The sequence below is a fragment of the Telopea speciosissima genome, chromosome 4 (assembly GCF_018873765.1).
Source record: "Telopea speciosissima isolate NSW1024214 ecotype Mountain lineage chromosome 4, Tspe_v1, whole genome shotgun sequence".
Classification (NCBI taxonomy): Eukaryota; Viridiplantae; Streptophyta; class Magnoliopsida; order Proteales; family Proteaceae; genus Telopea; species Telopea speciosissima.
In genome coordinates this window covers 24,333,078-24,347,686 of record NC_057919.1, presented here as the reverse complement: position 1 = coordinate 24,347,686, position 14,609 = coordinate 24,333,078, and the positions used below count along the sequence as shown (strand labels likewise).

The window sequence follows — 14,609 nt, the reverse complement described above, 5'->3', positions numbered from 1 at the left end:
GCTCACACATGATGACATCCATCGGTTAATCACATGGATGAGATAAGATTGTGGATAGACATGAGAATTTTTTGTGTGTCGATGCCCATCGGATAAGACACATTTGATCCTTAATTAATTGAATTCTTCTTTACGCCCATCGGATACAGGAAGGGTTTAATTTATTATTGGATTGATAATTGATTTATGTTTTGTGGTTCTTGATTAATCAAGTTCTTCCCTACGCCCATCGGATACGGGGAGGATTTGAGATATCATAGGACTATTTGATTTTACCACATTATGTCCAATAATTTGTTTTTTGTGCAAAATTGTAATGGACCTTAGTCTCTGATCTTATCATGCATGTTGTATGCTTATGACAGATGATTGATTCTTCTAATTCTCTAAATATGTCTGACATTATGAAAAATTACATCCTTACTGGACCCAACTATACTGAATGGAAGCGTAGAATTGACTTGTACATTGGGTTTCATAATTATTCTGTTTGTATTAAAAAGAATTGTCCTCCTATGCCGGGAGCACATTTTACCAAATCTGCTAAGATTGCGTATAAGAAATAGACAGAGGCTGATAACAAGGTAAAATATTTAATGTTGGGATACATGACTGATTTTCTCATGGATGGCTATATGAATAGTCCGTTTGCAAAAGCTATTCTAGATAGTTTTGAACTGAAATTTGGGAAGAAATCAAGCCAACATATTGAAGGTTTGTGGGAAAAGTTCACTAAAACTAAATTATCTGAAGGAGAAAATGCTAGAGAGCATGTGAACAACATGATTGCCATAGCTGATGAATTAACTCTTCAGGGAAGATCAGTTGATGAGAAAACAAAAATATCCACTATTTTATCCTCTTTACCTGATTCTTATGAAACTGTAAGGGAGATATATTTTGTTTCTGGTTTGGATTGGTCTGTGGATGACCTCTTAGGTCACTGGTCATGAAGATACTAAGCTGAGAAAAAAAGATTTTGCAGTTAATGCTATAAAGTAGAAATCAGATAGACCCACGAATGGAAAGAAATATCAGAAGAATAAAAAGTTTAACAATAGGAAGCAATATTGGGGGAAGAAAAAGAGAACCAGTGTGAAACAAGATGTTGAGTTTAAATCAAAACAGATAGTTTATTATTTCTGCAAAAAGCCTGGACATAAAAAATCTCAATGCTACTCTTTCTTAAGGACTGCTGGAAAACAACCCCAAGGTATGTTTGCTACTTTGATTCTAGATGAGATTAATACTACCATTATTAAATCTGGATCATGGTGGACTGATTCTGGAGCAACTGTACATGTCTCCAATACCTTGCAGGGGTTCAAACAGCTAAGGAGAATAAGTGATAATACCAGCTTCATCTACATGGGAAATGATGACAAGGTGGAGATTGAAGGAGTTGGAGTTTTTTGAATTTAAGTTAAATGATGGAACAGTTTTTTATCTAATTGAATGTTTGTATGCTCCTAATCTTAGGAAAAATTTGTTATCTGTTTCAATGCTGAAAATACTTGGATATGAGTTTTATTTTGAAAATAGAAGATTTTTAATGAGTATAGATGGTAAAATTATTTTGCATGATTTTAGAAACAATAATATGTATCAGATGCAATTGTGTGGTAATATTGTGTGTGATATGGATTTTGTTGTGAAAGATAATTCTACTTATCTTTGGCATTTGAGACTGGAGCACATCAATATAGATAAAATTGGCAAATTGATTAAGTCTGGCATATTAACTGGAGTAACTCTAGAAAAATTCCCAACATGTGAAAGTTGCATTTCTGAAAAAATAACTAAAAAGTCTTATCCAAAAGGTGAAAGATTTTCTTATGTTTTATAAAGGATACATACTGATGTATTGGACCTATGAACATCACTGCCAGAGGTGGTTTTTGCTATTTTATTACTTTTACTGATGATTTTTCTAGATTTGGTTTTATGTATCTGATGAAACATAAATCTGAAGCCCTAGAGTTTTTTTAAAACATTTCGACTTGAAGTTGAGAAGTTGACTGGGTTAGTGATTAAGTCACTAAACTCAAATAAAGGTGGAGAATATTTATCTGATGATTTTGAGAAGTATTGCCTTAAAAATGGCATTAAGCATTTTCGAACTCCACCTCACACTCCAAAACCTAATGGGATTGTAGAAAGGCAGAATTGAACTTTGCTTGATATGGTTCGATCAATGATGGCTAGAGCAAATTTGCTAACTACTTTTTGAGGGGAAGCTTTATATACAGATATGCATATACTTAACAGAGTTCCCACCAAAATAGTGGATTCAACCCCTTATGAGATGTTTTATGTTAAGCAAGCCAGTATTGCTCATATTCGAGTGTGGGGGTGTATTGCTCATGTTTTGATTCCTGATCCAGATAGAAATAAATTGTTATCCAAAACTAGAAGGTGTATTATGGTTGGGTATCGTCACCGTTCAAAAGGATATAAGTTGTATGATCTTGAGTACAAAGTGATAATTGAGAGCAAGAATGTGACATTCTTGGAGGATCGTTTTGATAGTGGGAGTACAAAAAATGTTGATAAAAGAGTTTTGGAGGAATTAGCTGAAATTGATGAAAGTCATCCAAACCCTATGGATGAGGGATCCTCAAATCCTATTATATCTTCAAGCCAAAAGAAGCGTAAGGAACTTCTTCAGCCAATAAGAAGAAGTGAAAGGGTATCAAAAGCTCCAGCCATGTCAAATTTTTATGTTTATTTGGGAGAAACATATGAAAGAATGTCTATTATTGAAGTTGTTGAGGACCCTGTTACATATTCTCAAGCTATGTCAGATGTTGATTCTCAACAGCGGGTTGTTGCAATGCAAGATGAAATCAACTCTATGCATAAAAATGGTGTATGGAGATTGGTTGATAGACCTATGAACACTAAAGTTGTTGGTTGCAAGTGGATTTTTAAAAGAAAGAAGGATGTGTATGAAAATGTTGAAAAGTTCAAAGCAAGGCTTGATGCTAAAGGCTACACCCAAGAATATGGTGTTTATTATGATGAAACTTTTTCACCAGTTGTGAGGATACAATCTGTTCGTGCTATATTGGCCTTGGTTGCATATTTTGATTTTGAACTTTATCAAATGGATGTAAAGACTGCATTCTTAAATGGGAACCTTGATGGAGATGTTTTTATAGATCAACCTGGAGGTTTTATTTCTGAGGGAGATGAAGACAAAGTCTGCAAGTTAGAGAAATCTATATATGAATTGAAACAAGCTTCACGATAATGGAATTTACGGTTCCATGATTCAATTGTAGGAATTGAATTTACACAAAATACTTCTGAAGCTTGTATCTATGTGAAGAAAGAAGGTAACAAGGTTGCATTTCTTACATTATATGTGGATGATATTCTACTTGCAGAAAATGATGCAATTATGTTGATAAAAATAAAACAATGGTTAATTAATACTTTTGAGATGAAAGATTTGGGTAGAATGCATTAGATTGAGCTGTTTGCAATGGATAATGAGATATCTAAAGCTTGAACAAAAGGCTTTAGGTTGACTTATCATTCTAATGAGCCTAATATCATTGGGTATTCTAATTACACGATTATCAAGGATGTGTTGATAGCAAAAATCTACCTCTGGTTATATATTTACTTTATGTCGTGGTACAATTTCTTGGAAAAGCAAGAAACAAGAATGTGTTGCTCAATCCACTATGGAAGCTGAATATATTGCTTTAAATGCCGTAACTAAAGAAGCAGTGTATCTTCGAAAGTTCTTATCAGAACTCCTGATAGTGGATTGTGTGGAAAAGCCTATTCCCTTATTATGTGACAACAATTCAGCAATTGCCATCACTAAAGACCCAAAGTGCCATTCTCGTGCCAAGCATATAGAGGGTCGATATCACTATATTCGTGATGTATTAAGAAAAAAGAGGTAGATGTTCAGAGAGTGCCATCTAAGTCTAACTTGGCTAACCCCTTTACAAAATGTTTGCCTTTTGGTGTATTTGAGAAACATGCAATGAATATGAGATTATATCAGGCCAAGTGGGAGACTGTTAGAATTGTGGCCTAACACAAATATATTTTGTGTAATTTTTGCACATTATTGGATATTTCTATATTCTCATTTTGTGGCATATGTCATGTGGCATTTATATTTTGTGATTTGTAAAATTAATTAAATTGGTACCATGGTTTTTGGTCTACTTGGCTAATGGACTGGTGTTTTGGATAATCATCCTGATGAGCCACTTTGTAGTCCTTGACCTGACCGCACCTATCATGATGTATTACATGTTTATGTATGCATTGTTGGACTGTGATAGGTTTGAGGGGTGCAAATCAAAATTACTCAGACTATGGGAGACATGAAGACTAGTCTCTTGATGGCCAGTACACATAAGGTCTGTGGAGTCCATCCATGGAAAGACCTCGTGTACGTTGAGTGTTGATCCTAGTGACTAATATTCCATTGCCACTGACTTGATAATTACGGAAGTGTACGCGTACCTACAAACTGCCAATTTAAAATGTTTTATTGTCAAAATGATTTTGTGAAAATTGTTTTTATTTATTGATATAAAAATATTATTTATTTTCTATCTTAATGAGCAAAACCAATTTTGATTTGTTTTTCGGCAATGACAGTTTTGTATTTTTGGTCCCTTTTTGTTTGGGGGCATTTTTGGTAATTGCCAAGGTAAGCCTAAGAGGCATTCTGGATATGAATATTAGGTGGCTAGCATCTCACTTAGGGTTGGAATTTATGGCTGGTCTTCTCCACCCTAGAGATATAAATATCTCAAGGTCACACAGGCAAGGGGATCTCTTTTGGAAGCTCAAAATACCGGATTGTGGTATACCTATCCAGTTGGGGTGAGCACCCTGATTGCTTGTGAGATCCTTGAAAATTCTAGTGGCTTCATCAAATTGTGATAATCTATAATTTTTCTTCTAAAATTTACTATGAGAGGTTCAAGTCTTCTTCTTCAACTCATTCAACAAAGTATTTTAGATTCACATCTTCAAAAGGGTATGCCTTTTTCCTTTTTCTTCTATTAAAAAATCTATAGATAAATAATTCTTATTTAGGACTTTGTTTTTCATGGATTGAAACAATATAATTCCTTGTTTGAAATGCTTCTAGGACTCTTTTTCTTACAATGTACTAGTAAAATTTCACGAATTTGTACATTTTCTTGCTGGGATATGGGGTGGTAGACTGTTGGGATTTGGAGTGGCAAGAGTTTTCTAATATCTGTTGCAGACTTGTAGGTTATGTTTTTGTTCATATTTGTTTCCATTGAGTTTTGAAGTGGCAGACTCTCCTCCAACTGATCCCTGTAATCTCTATCCCCTCTACTTGTCCTTCTTGACAATTACAATCTACTAGTTAATATAGTTAAGCTACTGACATAATTTTAAAAACTTCAAATTGTAAGGAGTTGATAGTATTTCTTACCATATCATGGGAAAAGAAAACTATTTGATCCAACTTCTAGATGCCAACATTGTTGATGAGGCGGTCATTGATAAGGAATATTAAACAACTCAACTATTCAAGAGAGGGATATCACATAGCTCAATAAAGATGTCACCAATAGTCCTTGCAAGAACAAGACCCATCTCTGAAGTAATGGAACACATTCCTATCCCTCAAGACTATTTCTCGATTGAAAAGTTTAGATATGAACTTCATAGCAGTGTGACAATCACGACAAACTCGAAGGTTCTTGACTATTCTGATGGGTACACCTTCTTCAATGCTGATGAGCCCAAAGGCTATCGCTAATTTCTCACTGTGATATGAAACAACATTTTCTTTCTCTTCATCTTCTATGTCAAATAACACTGGAGACGTATTTGGTGTGTAACCTGCATTTCTCAATCTTGATGTGATCATCTCTAACATTATATAGATTTCTTCTGCTCTAAGGTGAGATTTGTCTCCCACATAAAATTCATGAATTGTACCATGGACCTCTAGTGAGCTACAGCCTGGGCTCTTTCGTAGGCCCTTTGATTTCATTAACATTCTCATCTTCCTCACATCATCCCACCTTCCAACGGTGGCATAGATGTTAGACAAAAGCACATATACACCACCATCATTTGGTTCAAGGTTAACAAGGTGGTCACCTACATACTCCCCTATTTTGGCATTCCCATGTATCCAACAAGCTCCAAGCAGAGCACCCCATAACACAGGATTTGCTTTCATGGGAATGGTTTCTATAAAAGAAACTGCTTCTTCCAAAAGGCCAGCGCGTCCAAGTGTGTCTACCATACAGCCATAGTGCTCAATTTGTGGTTCAATACCATATATCGTTCTCATTGAATTAAAATATTTTCTACCCAATTCCACCCAGCCACCATGGCAGCAGGCACAAAGCACACCAACAAAGGTGACCTCGTTAGGCCTCACCCCAGCTCTTTCCATTTGACCAAACAACTCTAAAGCTTTCTTGCCATTGCCATTCACTGCTAGTCCTCCAATCATGGCTGTCCATGAGAACACATCCTTTGATGCCAACATATCGAAGATCCTCATTGCATTTTCTATGCTCCCACACTTGGCATACATGTCAATAAGTGCTGTCCCAATTATAGAGTCAACCTTCATCTTGCTCTGGTCTACAAAGAGATGGATCCTTTTGCCTTGATCCAAGGCTCCAAGCTGTGCACAAGCCGATAGCGCACTCACTAGGGCAGCCCAATTGGGCGTCACCTTGGCATTTTTCATTTTCTCAAACAAAGCCAAGGCCTCATTAGGCTGGGCCCCTTGTGCATATGCAGTTATCATGGTGCTCCAAGAAACAATATTTCTTGTAGGCATCTCATCAAACAAATTGCGAGAACAATGAAGAAGACTACACTTAGCATACCCAGCAATCAAGGTATTCCAAGACTCTACATTCCGAGAAGGCATCCAGTTGAAAAGCTCCCTAGCAGCTTCAATTTTGCCACATTTGCAATACCCATTAATCATAGCATTCCAAGAAACAATACCCCTTTCAGGCATCTCATCGAACAACTGACGAGCCTGTTCGATAAGCCCGCAATTAACATACCCAGACAAAATTGAACTCCAAGAAGCTGAGTCTTTGTCATAACTGGTGTCGAACAATCTCCGGGCAAGACTAATCTTTCTACAAGCTGCATACATGTGGATTAAGCCATTGGTAGAGAACAAGTCACTATCAACTCCAGACTTTAAGATAAAGCCATGGAGTTGCCGGCCTTCATCGTAGGCAGCGAGATGAGAACAGGCTTTGATTACAAAGGAGAAGGTGAAGGAATTCGGGGTGGAACCAGACTGTAGCATTTGATTGAAGAGATGTAGAGAGGGTTTGGGGTAGGGAGATTTGGCATAGCCTCTGATAATTGTGTTCCAAGTGAAAGTGTTTGGATGAGAAATTTCAGCGAACAACTTGTGGGCGTAATGAAGGTTTCCAAAGTCTGAAACAGCACAGAACTCGACCAATTTGCTGGCTGCAAATGGGTCTTCGAATAAAAAATTTCGGATCATTTGGGCATGAATTTGGAGGAATTGCCTCATTGACGTGCATGATTGTATAAGGGCCAAGCATGTTGGATGGGTTGCCGTTATCAGAGAAACTGCAAGGAGCATAAAGATGGTGTTTCCGGCTTCTTCCTTGTGGAACGGTCTAGGCTGCCATTACGTAAAGTAACAGGGTCCACCGTCTACCAATGAATGGGATTATCTCAACAAAGGATAAGCTGAGTTGGCAGCTAAGAGGAGTCCCCGTATTGCGGGCATTAGGTCCTGTAGAAGAAACACTCCTCCTCGGATGGGATCCGGCTCCTCTCCAGCGAGCTCAGCACCCAAGGCACGCTCAAGGATTGGACTGTGCTGCACACATCTTGGTGCATGCTTAGGGATATGTGTAGTACAGTCCAACGGCTGGATACCCCCTGAACGTGCTGGGCTCCCTGGAGAGGAGCTCAATCCTCCGGATGTGTGATTGTGCACCCCTCAGATGCGTATAGAGCCAGCCCAGCCTTCGTTTAGCTCATTGGGCTCTCCAAGATCCCGATCCAATCTATACACCCTTGAACCGATCCAACCAACCATCAAGTGAGAAACCAGTAAATATTGCAAATTTTGCCACAGACCCACAGAGCCCTCATAGTCGCGCTAGTTACAGTTACAGAGATGGGTCCTTCTGGTTTAAAAACATCCATTTTCGAGTCCTTCGCTTTGAAATTTTATGGGTGCGTTCCTGCTTAATGCGTTTGTCAGAAATCGAATTCTCTGAATAATCGAGGTAGTCTTGTCTGTTTGAGTTTGAACCGTTTGAAATCGCTTTAACCATCAGACATGGAAGATGTGGAGAGCCATTGTTTCATCCGTCTTGTCCATACTTCAACAACTTTCCACTATGAGAGAACTGGGGCAAACTCAAGCTCTTATCACCAAAACAGGTCTCACTGGGTACCCTTCAGTTATTGCCAAATTCATCACCTTCTCTGCTTTATCGACCTCAGGAAGCCTTGCATATGCCAGGGCTATCTTCGAGGAAACCACCATGGAAGATACCTTCCTTTGCAATACCATGCTCAGAGCTTACTCTCAGAGCATCTTTCCAATTGAAGCCATCTTTCTCTACAACCAAATGCAACGTATGAACGTCACGTCCGATCATTTCACTTACCCATATGTTCTTAAGGCCTGTGCTAGAGTTTTTCCTAGGAGGGAAGAGGACGAGAAGCTTTACGGGTTCGAAATTTCTGTTAAAGGAGCTGAGATTCATGGTAGGGCCCTTCAGACAGGCTTTGTCCTTGATCATTTTGTCCAGAATTCGTTAATTCATTTATATTCCCATCTTGGGTTCCTTGATCTTGCACGCCAGGTGTTTGATGAAATGGAGGAGAAGACAGTTGCTTCATGGAATACCATGATTGCAGCATATGATCGGATAAATGATTTTGAGTCAGCAGATTTGCTGCTGCATTCGATTCCTGTTAAAAATGTGGTTTCTTGGAATACCCTGATTGCTCGTTATGTCAAATTATGTAATATTGAAGCTGCAAGGAGGATGTTTGAAGAAATGCCTGAAAAGGATGCTGTTTCTTGGAATTCAATGATTGCTGGTTATGTTCAGAGTAAAGATTACAATGGGGCACTGGAGCTCTTTCGTCAAATGCAGGCTTGTAGGGTTGAAGCAACAGATATAACACTCACATCTGTTCTTGGGGCATGTGCAGAAATGGGAGCACTGGGCTTCGGAAGGGAGATTCATGAGCTATTGAAAAGACAAGAGTTTAAGATTGAAGGGTTCTTAGGGAATGCTCTGCTGGATATGTATGCAAAGTGTGGGAGCTTGAATTTTGCTTGGGAGGTTTTCGATGGGATGAAGATGAAGCATGTAAGTTGTTGGAACTCGATGATTGTGGCTTTGGCTGTTCATGGTTACTGTGAGGAAGCACTGGAGTTGTTTTCAACCATGGAGATGAGATTTGATGAGGTTAGGCCCAACCGCATCACCTTTATTGGTGTTCTGATTGCCTGTAGCCATAAAGGCCTGGTTGAAGAGGGTCGTCAATATTTTGCCCGTATGATTGGGGAGTACAAGATCAGGCCTGATATTAAGCATTATGGATGCATGGTTGATCTTCTTAGCAGATGTGGTTTGCTGGATGAAGCATATCACATTATCAAAACAATGCCATTTGATGCTAACTCTGTCCTCTGGCGAACATTGCTGGGTGCTTGCCGGAACTATGGGCATGTCGAGTTGGCAGAGGAAGCCTTTCGAAGGCTTGCTGTGCTGGAGCCTCTTAGAGATGGAGATTGGGTTTTGTTATCAAATACTTATGCTGAAGCCAAGAGATGGGATGATGTTGAAAGAGTGAGGAATGAGATGATTGGATTAAGGATCTTGAAGAAACCTGGATCAAGCCAAATTGAGGTGAAATGATTAAATGGATTCTGCAGTTCCATTACTGGATTGGCAGAATTTCTGTTACATGGGAATGGGAGCAATGTGATTGTCCTGTTTGGGCAATGCAGTGCATTGGATTGTCTTGCTAAGTCTATTTTGGCTTCATAAACCTGAACTCTAAACCGCTATGGTTGTCATACCATGGAAGGTAGCAGTGATCCAGTTCATGAGTGATCGAAGCTCTTCAGCATCCATGTTTATTTATTCTCCTTGCAGTATCCAGTTAGACAAGTGAAGAGGGTTCTTTGTTGTAAGAATGATTTCCCCCCCCCCCCCCCCTATAGGAGGAGAAATTCCTTGTAGGATACAGCAATGCTGCTGAAAACTGAATGAGCAGTTAAATACATACATTTCATATTATGGGTATTCTATGGTGGTGATCCTGATGGTGGTGTTCTTATTTTAATTATATTGCAGGTTCATATTGTGTTCATGGGGTGTCCTTCCTAAGAAGGAATGCTCACTTTCATTTCAACACCTTAGCATGCTAGAAGATATTGACAATGGTAATAATCTTCAAATTTGTATGTCAGTAAAACTAGTTTAGTTGCGAATTTGTTTTTGACATTTTACTTCTAAATTCTTCATATATGAATTTATGGGAAAGTTAGTGGCAAAATGAACATTATGGCAAGCTTAAAACAAAGGCTGATTATAACAGCCACTTTGCAGTTTCCCTGGCAGCTAAATAGCTTTTACTGTGTGACAAAAAAAAAATGCTTCCAGATGGTTGGAAAGTTGAAAGATGGTTTAATGCCTGAAAATATGAGGAAGGTACAGTGAGTTGGACAACCAAATCTAACATTTGTTCAAATCAGGGGGATCTTATCAATCAGATGTTCAGATTAGCCACATCATCTCTTCACATGGCCTCAAACTAGGAGGCTATTGTGTCATGGTTAGCACACCACCATTTTGCTACACTTTTCTCATAAATTTGTAGACCTCAAACTTTAATCTTTTTTTTTGTTATTTTATTTTCAATAAGCAATTGTTGGTTTGGAGAAAAGAAGATCTCTTTTCTAAGGCTCTAAATTATCATACATCTTCATCAAGGAACAATCAAGCATACATGAGCACACACCACATATGTTTACCAAGATTTACATAAAAACTCTTACACGGCTTGAGGCTTTATATTCTCATTATTTCATATATGGATTTTACTATGGAATATCTAGGAATTTAGAGAAGGGGCTATTTCATTTTATGATCCAAGAAATATGAAGAGTTGGCTATAGAACTTGACCGAGTGGTAGGTTCTTCACCAACTATATATCTAGGGCTTTCTCTAGGCACTAAATATACTTCTATAAGGCCATATGTGGTCGAGTGATAGAATGCTGTGGGAAAAAACTAGCTGTAGACCATTGTAAGACAATTTATTTTAGTGGATAAATATAAATGTGCTTATCTTGAAAGAAACCATGTCTGGTTTCTCAGAAGGGTGCATGTGACACCTGTTTAGTGGGCGAGCCTTGTGCAATGGTTAAGTTGCACTATTGCAACCATCAAGTTGCGGGTTCAAAACATGGAAGCAGCCTCTCGCAGGGATAAGGCTGCGTACATTGGCCCCTCCCAGACCCTGCAGTAGCGGGAGCCTCGTGCACTGGGACACTCTCTAATTGGTAGGACCACTGGGTTTTTTAAATCTAGCACTCATGTGTAGTGCCTTGTGGAGGGATTTGACAATTTGTGGCATCACAGGTTATTATGGCAAAATATGGGCTGTAACTCCGGACAGTAAGACAGATTTACAGTGCTGGTGTTAGGAAAGGTATTTTGTCTGAATTCAGTGGTTTCATTCCAGGAATTGAGATGGAGCTGGTTTGGTATGGGTAAGAAATTGCATTATCTTGCAGGTAAATGGGTAAAGTGGTAAAGCTTTAAAATGTTCTTTAACTTGTATGTTGGAACATTAAAAAATATATAAATTAATTATTGACAACCAATATTGATTATTATCTCAAGTCACCAACTGGAGCATCATACCTGCCTGTTGAAGCCATATGGAACTTTAGGATTCCAACTAAATAGAAACTTTTCAAAACAGATTTAGAAACCTGTAGGGATGAGCAATAGATCCCAGAAAACCAGAAACTAATTAACCAAAATAGAAACCTCCAAGAATAGAAACTAAAGTTGGAAACCCTGCAGAAATTGTGTTAGCAATCAAGAAACACTGGGTTCAGAATTAGAAACTCAGGTTTTGAAGGCTGAATCAAGGACTTTTTTTTTTTTTTTTGATGAAAGGCTGAATCAAGGACTTGATAGCAACTGATGATGCTTGTCTTCAATTTCTGTGGAAAGGATACACAGGCCAGGAAATAGTAGTAAATAGAAGTTAAGTCCATATCCGAATAAGAAACCAAAGGTAGGTAGGGTTGGGAAATTTAAAACACCATGTTTTAGCAACTGAAATAAGGCTGGAAGACACCAGTGTGTGTGCTGTAAGAAATAGTCCTTGAAACCTGTGGGAAAACAAATCTGATTGCAGGTCTGTGACCAGATTCTATCTCAGGTCTAGAAAGAAGATAGTAGTGAAGCTCTGTGGTCAGATTTAAGAGTATAATCAAAACATAATAGAGCTTTGATCTTACCAGCCGTAGGATGCTTTTTTTTTTTGTATGGTGTTAACAAAACAGGAATTTCGTGAATGGCTTGAATGATCAATGAGATCAGTCAAGCTCTCTATTTATAATAATAATAATAAAAGAGATTACAAAGGGAAATACTGTTCACGATACTATTCATGATACTGTTCACGACACTGTTCATGTAAACAGTGTCATAGCCCAAATTACAATCCTACCCTTGTTCAAAAATACATAAATAAAGCATAAATAAAAAACCCAAAATACCCTTATAATATCGGGTGACACATCTCAACACTCCCCCTCAAGTTGAGGCATAGATATCACACATGCCCAACTCGACTAGACTAGGATAAAACAACTTCCCACTCAACCCTTTGGTGAAGACATCAGCCAGTTGATCTCCAAACTTCACAAAAGGAATACAAATCTGCCCACTCTCTAACTTCTTCTTGATGAAGTGTCTGTCAATCTCCACATGTTTGGTACGGTCATGCTGCACTGGATTGTGGACAATGCTAATTGCTGCTTTGTTGTCACAAGACAACATCATTGGAAGATGAACAGAACCACGAATATCAAGGAGTAAACTCAAGCCATAGTAACTCACATATGCCCTGGGCCATAGCACGGAATTCAGCTTCAAGACTAGATCTTGCCACAACATTTTTCTTTTTACTCCGCCATGTGACTAGATTTCCTCCAACAAAAGTACAATAGCCGGAGGTAGATTTCTGTCAGGGTTACCACCCCAGTCGGATCATCGTGTAAGCCTCAATGCGAAGATGGTCATGAGGAGACAAAAGGATCCCCTTTCCTGGAGCTAACTTCAAGTAATGGAGAATACGAAGAACAACAGCCATGTGAGTGGAATAAGGATCATGCATGAACTGGCTCACAAGACTCACAGCAATGGCAATATCTGGTCTGGTGTGGGAGAGATAAATTAGCTTGTCCACCAATCGTTGATATCTGCCCTTATCAATAGGTTCACCATCCTTCTCTTGCAGACGGGTAGTAGCTTCCAAGGGAGTGTCACAAAGATGACAACCAAACAAACCAGTCTCTGATAGTAAATCTAGAACATACTTTCTCTGGGAGAGAAATATGCCTTTTGGAGAACGGGCAACTTCAATCCTAAGAAAATATCTTAGCTGTCCTAGATCTTTTATGTCAAATTCCTGTCCCAAGAAAGCTTTCAGGTGAGAAACTTCATCTGTATCATTACCAATCACAACTATGTCATCAACATAAACTATGAGAAGAGTGACCTTTTCTCCCTTTCGCTTGATGAACAGAGTGTGATCAGCATGACTCTATTTGTATCCACAGGAGACCATGGCTTTATGAAACCTACCAAACCATGCTCGTGGAGATTGCTTCAACCCATAGAGTGCCCTTTTGAGCCTACAAACTTTCCCATGGGTCTTGTCAGAGGAAAAACCCGGAGGAACATCCATATAAACCTCCTCTTCCAACTCCCCATGAAGAAATGCATTTTTTACATCCAACTGCTGTAGGTCCCAGCCAAAGTTGACAGCACAAGATAGTAAGACCCGGACAATGTTCAACTTTGCAACAGGGGCAAATGTCTCCTGGTAGTCGATCCCATAAGTCTGAGTGAAGCCTCTGGCCACAAGCCTGGCTTTATATCTATCCACTGTTCCATCTGGCTTCTGCTTAACAACAAATACCCATTTGCACCCGACTGGTTTCTTACCCGAAGGAAGAATAACTAGCTCCCATGTCTCATTTTTAAGTAAGGCCGTCATTTCTTCCATCATGGCTGCTTTCCACTTTGGATCTGCAATCGCCTCCTGCCATTTTTTAGGAATAGAAACAGAGGAAAGAGAAGAAACAAATGCATGATAGGAAGGAGATAAAGCATCATAGGAAACAACATTGGAGATGGGGTGTTAGGTGCATGACCTAACGCCTTTACGAACAACGATAGGTAAGTCAAGGGAAGGATCCTTACCAGATGATGTAGTAGGGTCTGGATCTGGATCAAGTGTAGACGATTGTGGAGGTGGTATGGTGGTGGTGGTAGTCTCAACTTGTCCTG

The 14,609-nt window shown here is 38.9% G+C and overlaps 2 protein-coding genes across 2 annotated transcripts; one reads left to right on the top strand and one right to left on the bottom strand.

Annotated features, from left to right (window-relative positions):
• Nucleotides 1-5,544: 5,544 nt before the first annotated feature.
• On the bottom strand, nt 5,545-7,742 carry LOC122657391 (pentatricopeptide repeat-containing protein At1g08070, chloroplastic-like). The gene has a single exon (XM_043852084.1). It carries the CDS (start codon nt 7,613-7,615, stop codon nt 5,579-5,581), a length of 2,037 nt encoding a protein of 678 aa, XP_043708019.1. The 5' UTR covers nt 7,616-7,742; the 3' UTR covers nt 5,545-5,578.
• Nucleotides 7,743-8,202: 460 nt separating this feature from the next.
• Nucleotides 8,203-10,183, top strand: LOC122657326 (pentatricopeptide repeat-containing protein At5g15300-like). The gene has a single exon (XM_043851995.1). The coding sequence runs from the start codon at nt 8,334-8,336 to the stop codon at nt 9,924-9,926; it is 1,593 nt and encodes a 530-aa protein (XP_043707930.1). The 5' UTR covers nt 8,203-8,333; the 3' UTR covers nt 9,927-10,183.
• The last annotated feature ends 4,426 nt before the right edge of the window (nt 10,184-14,609 follow it).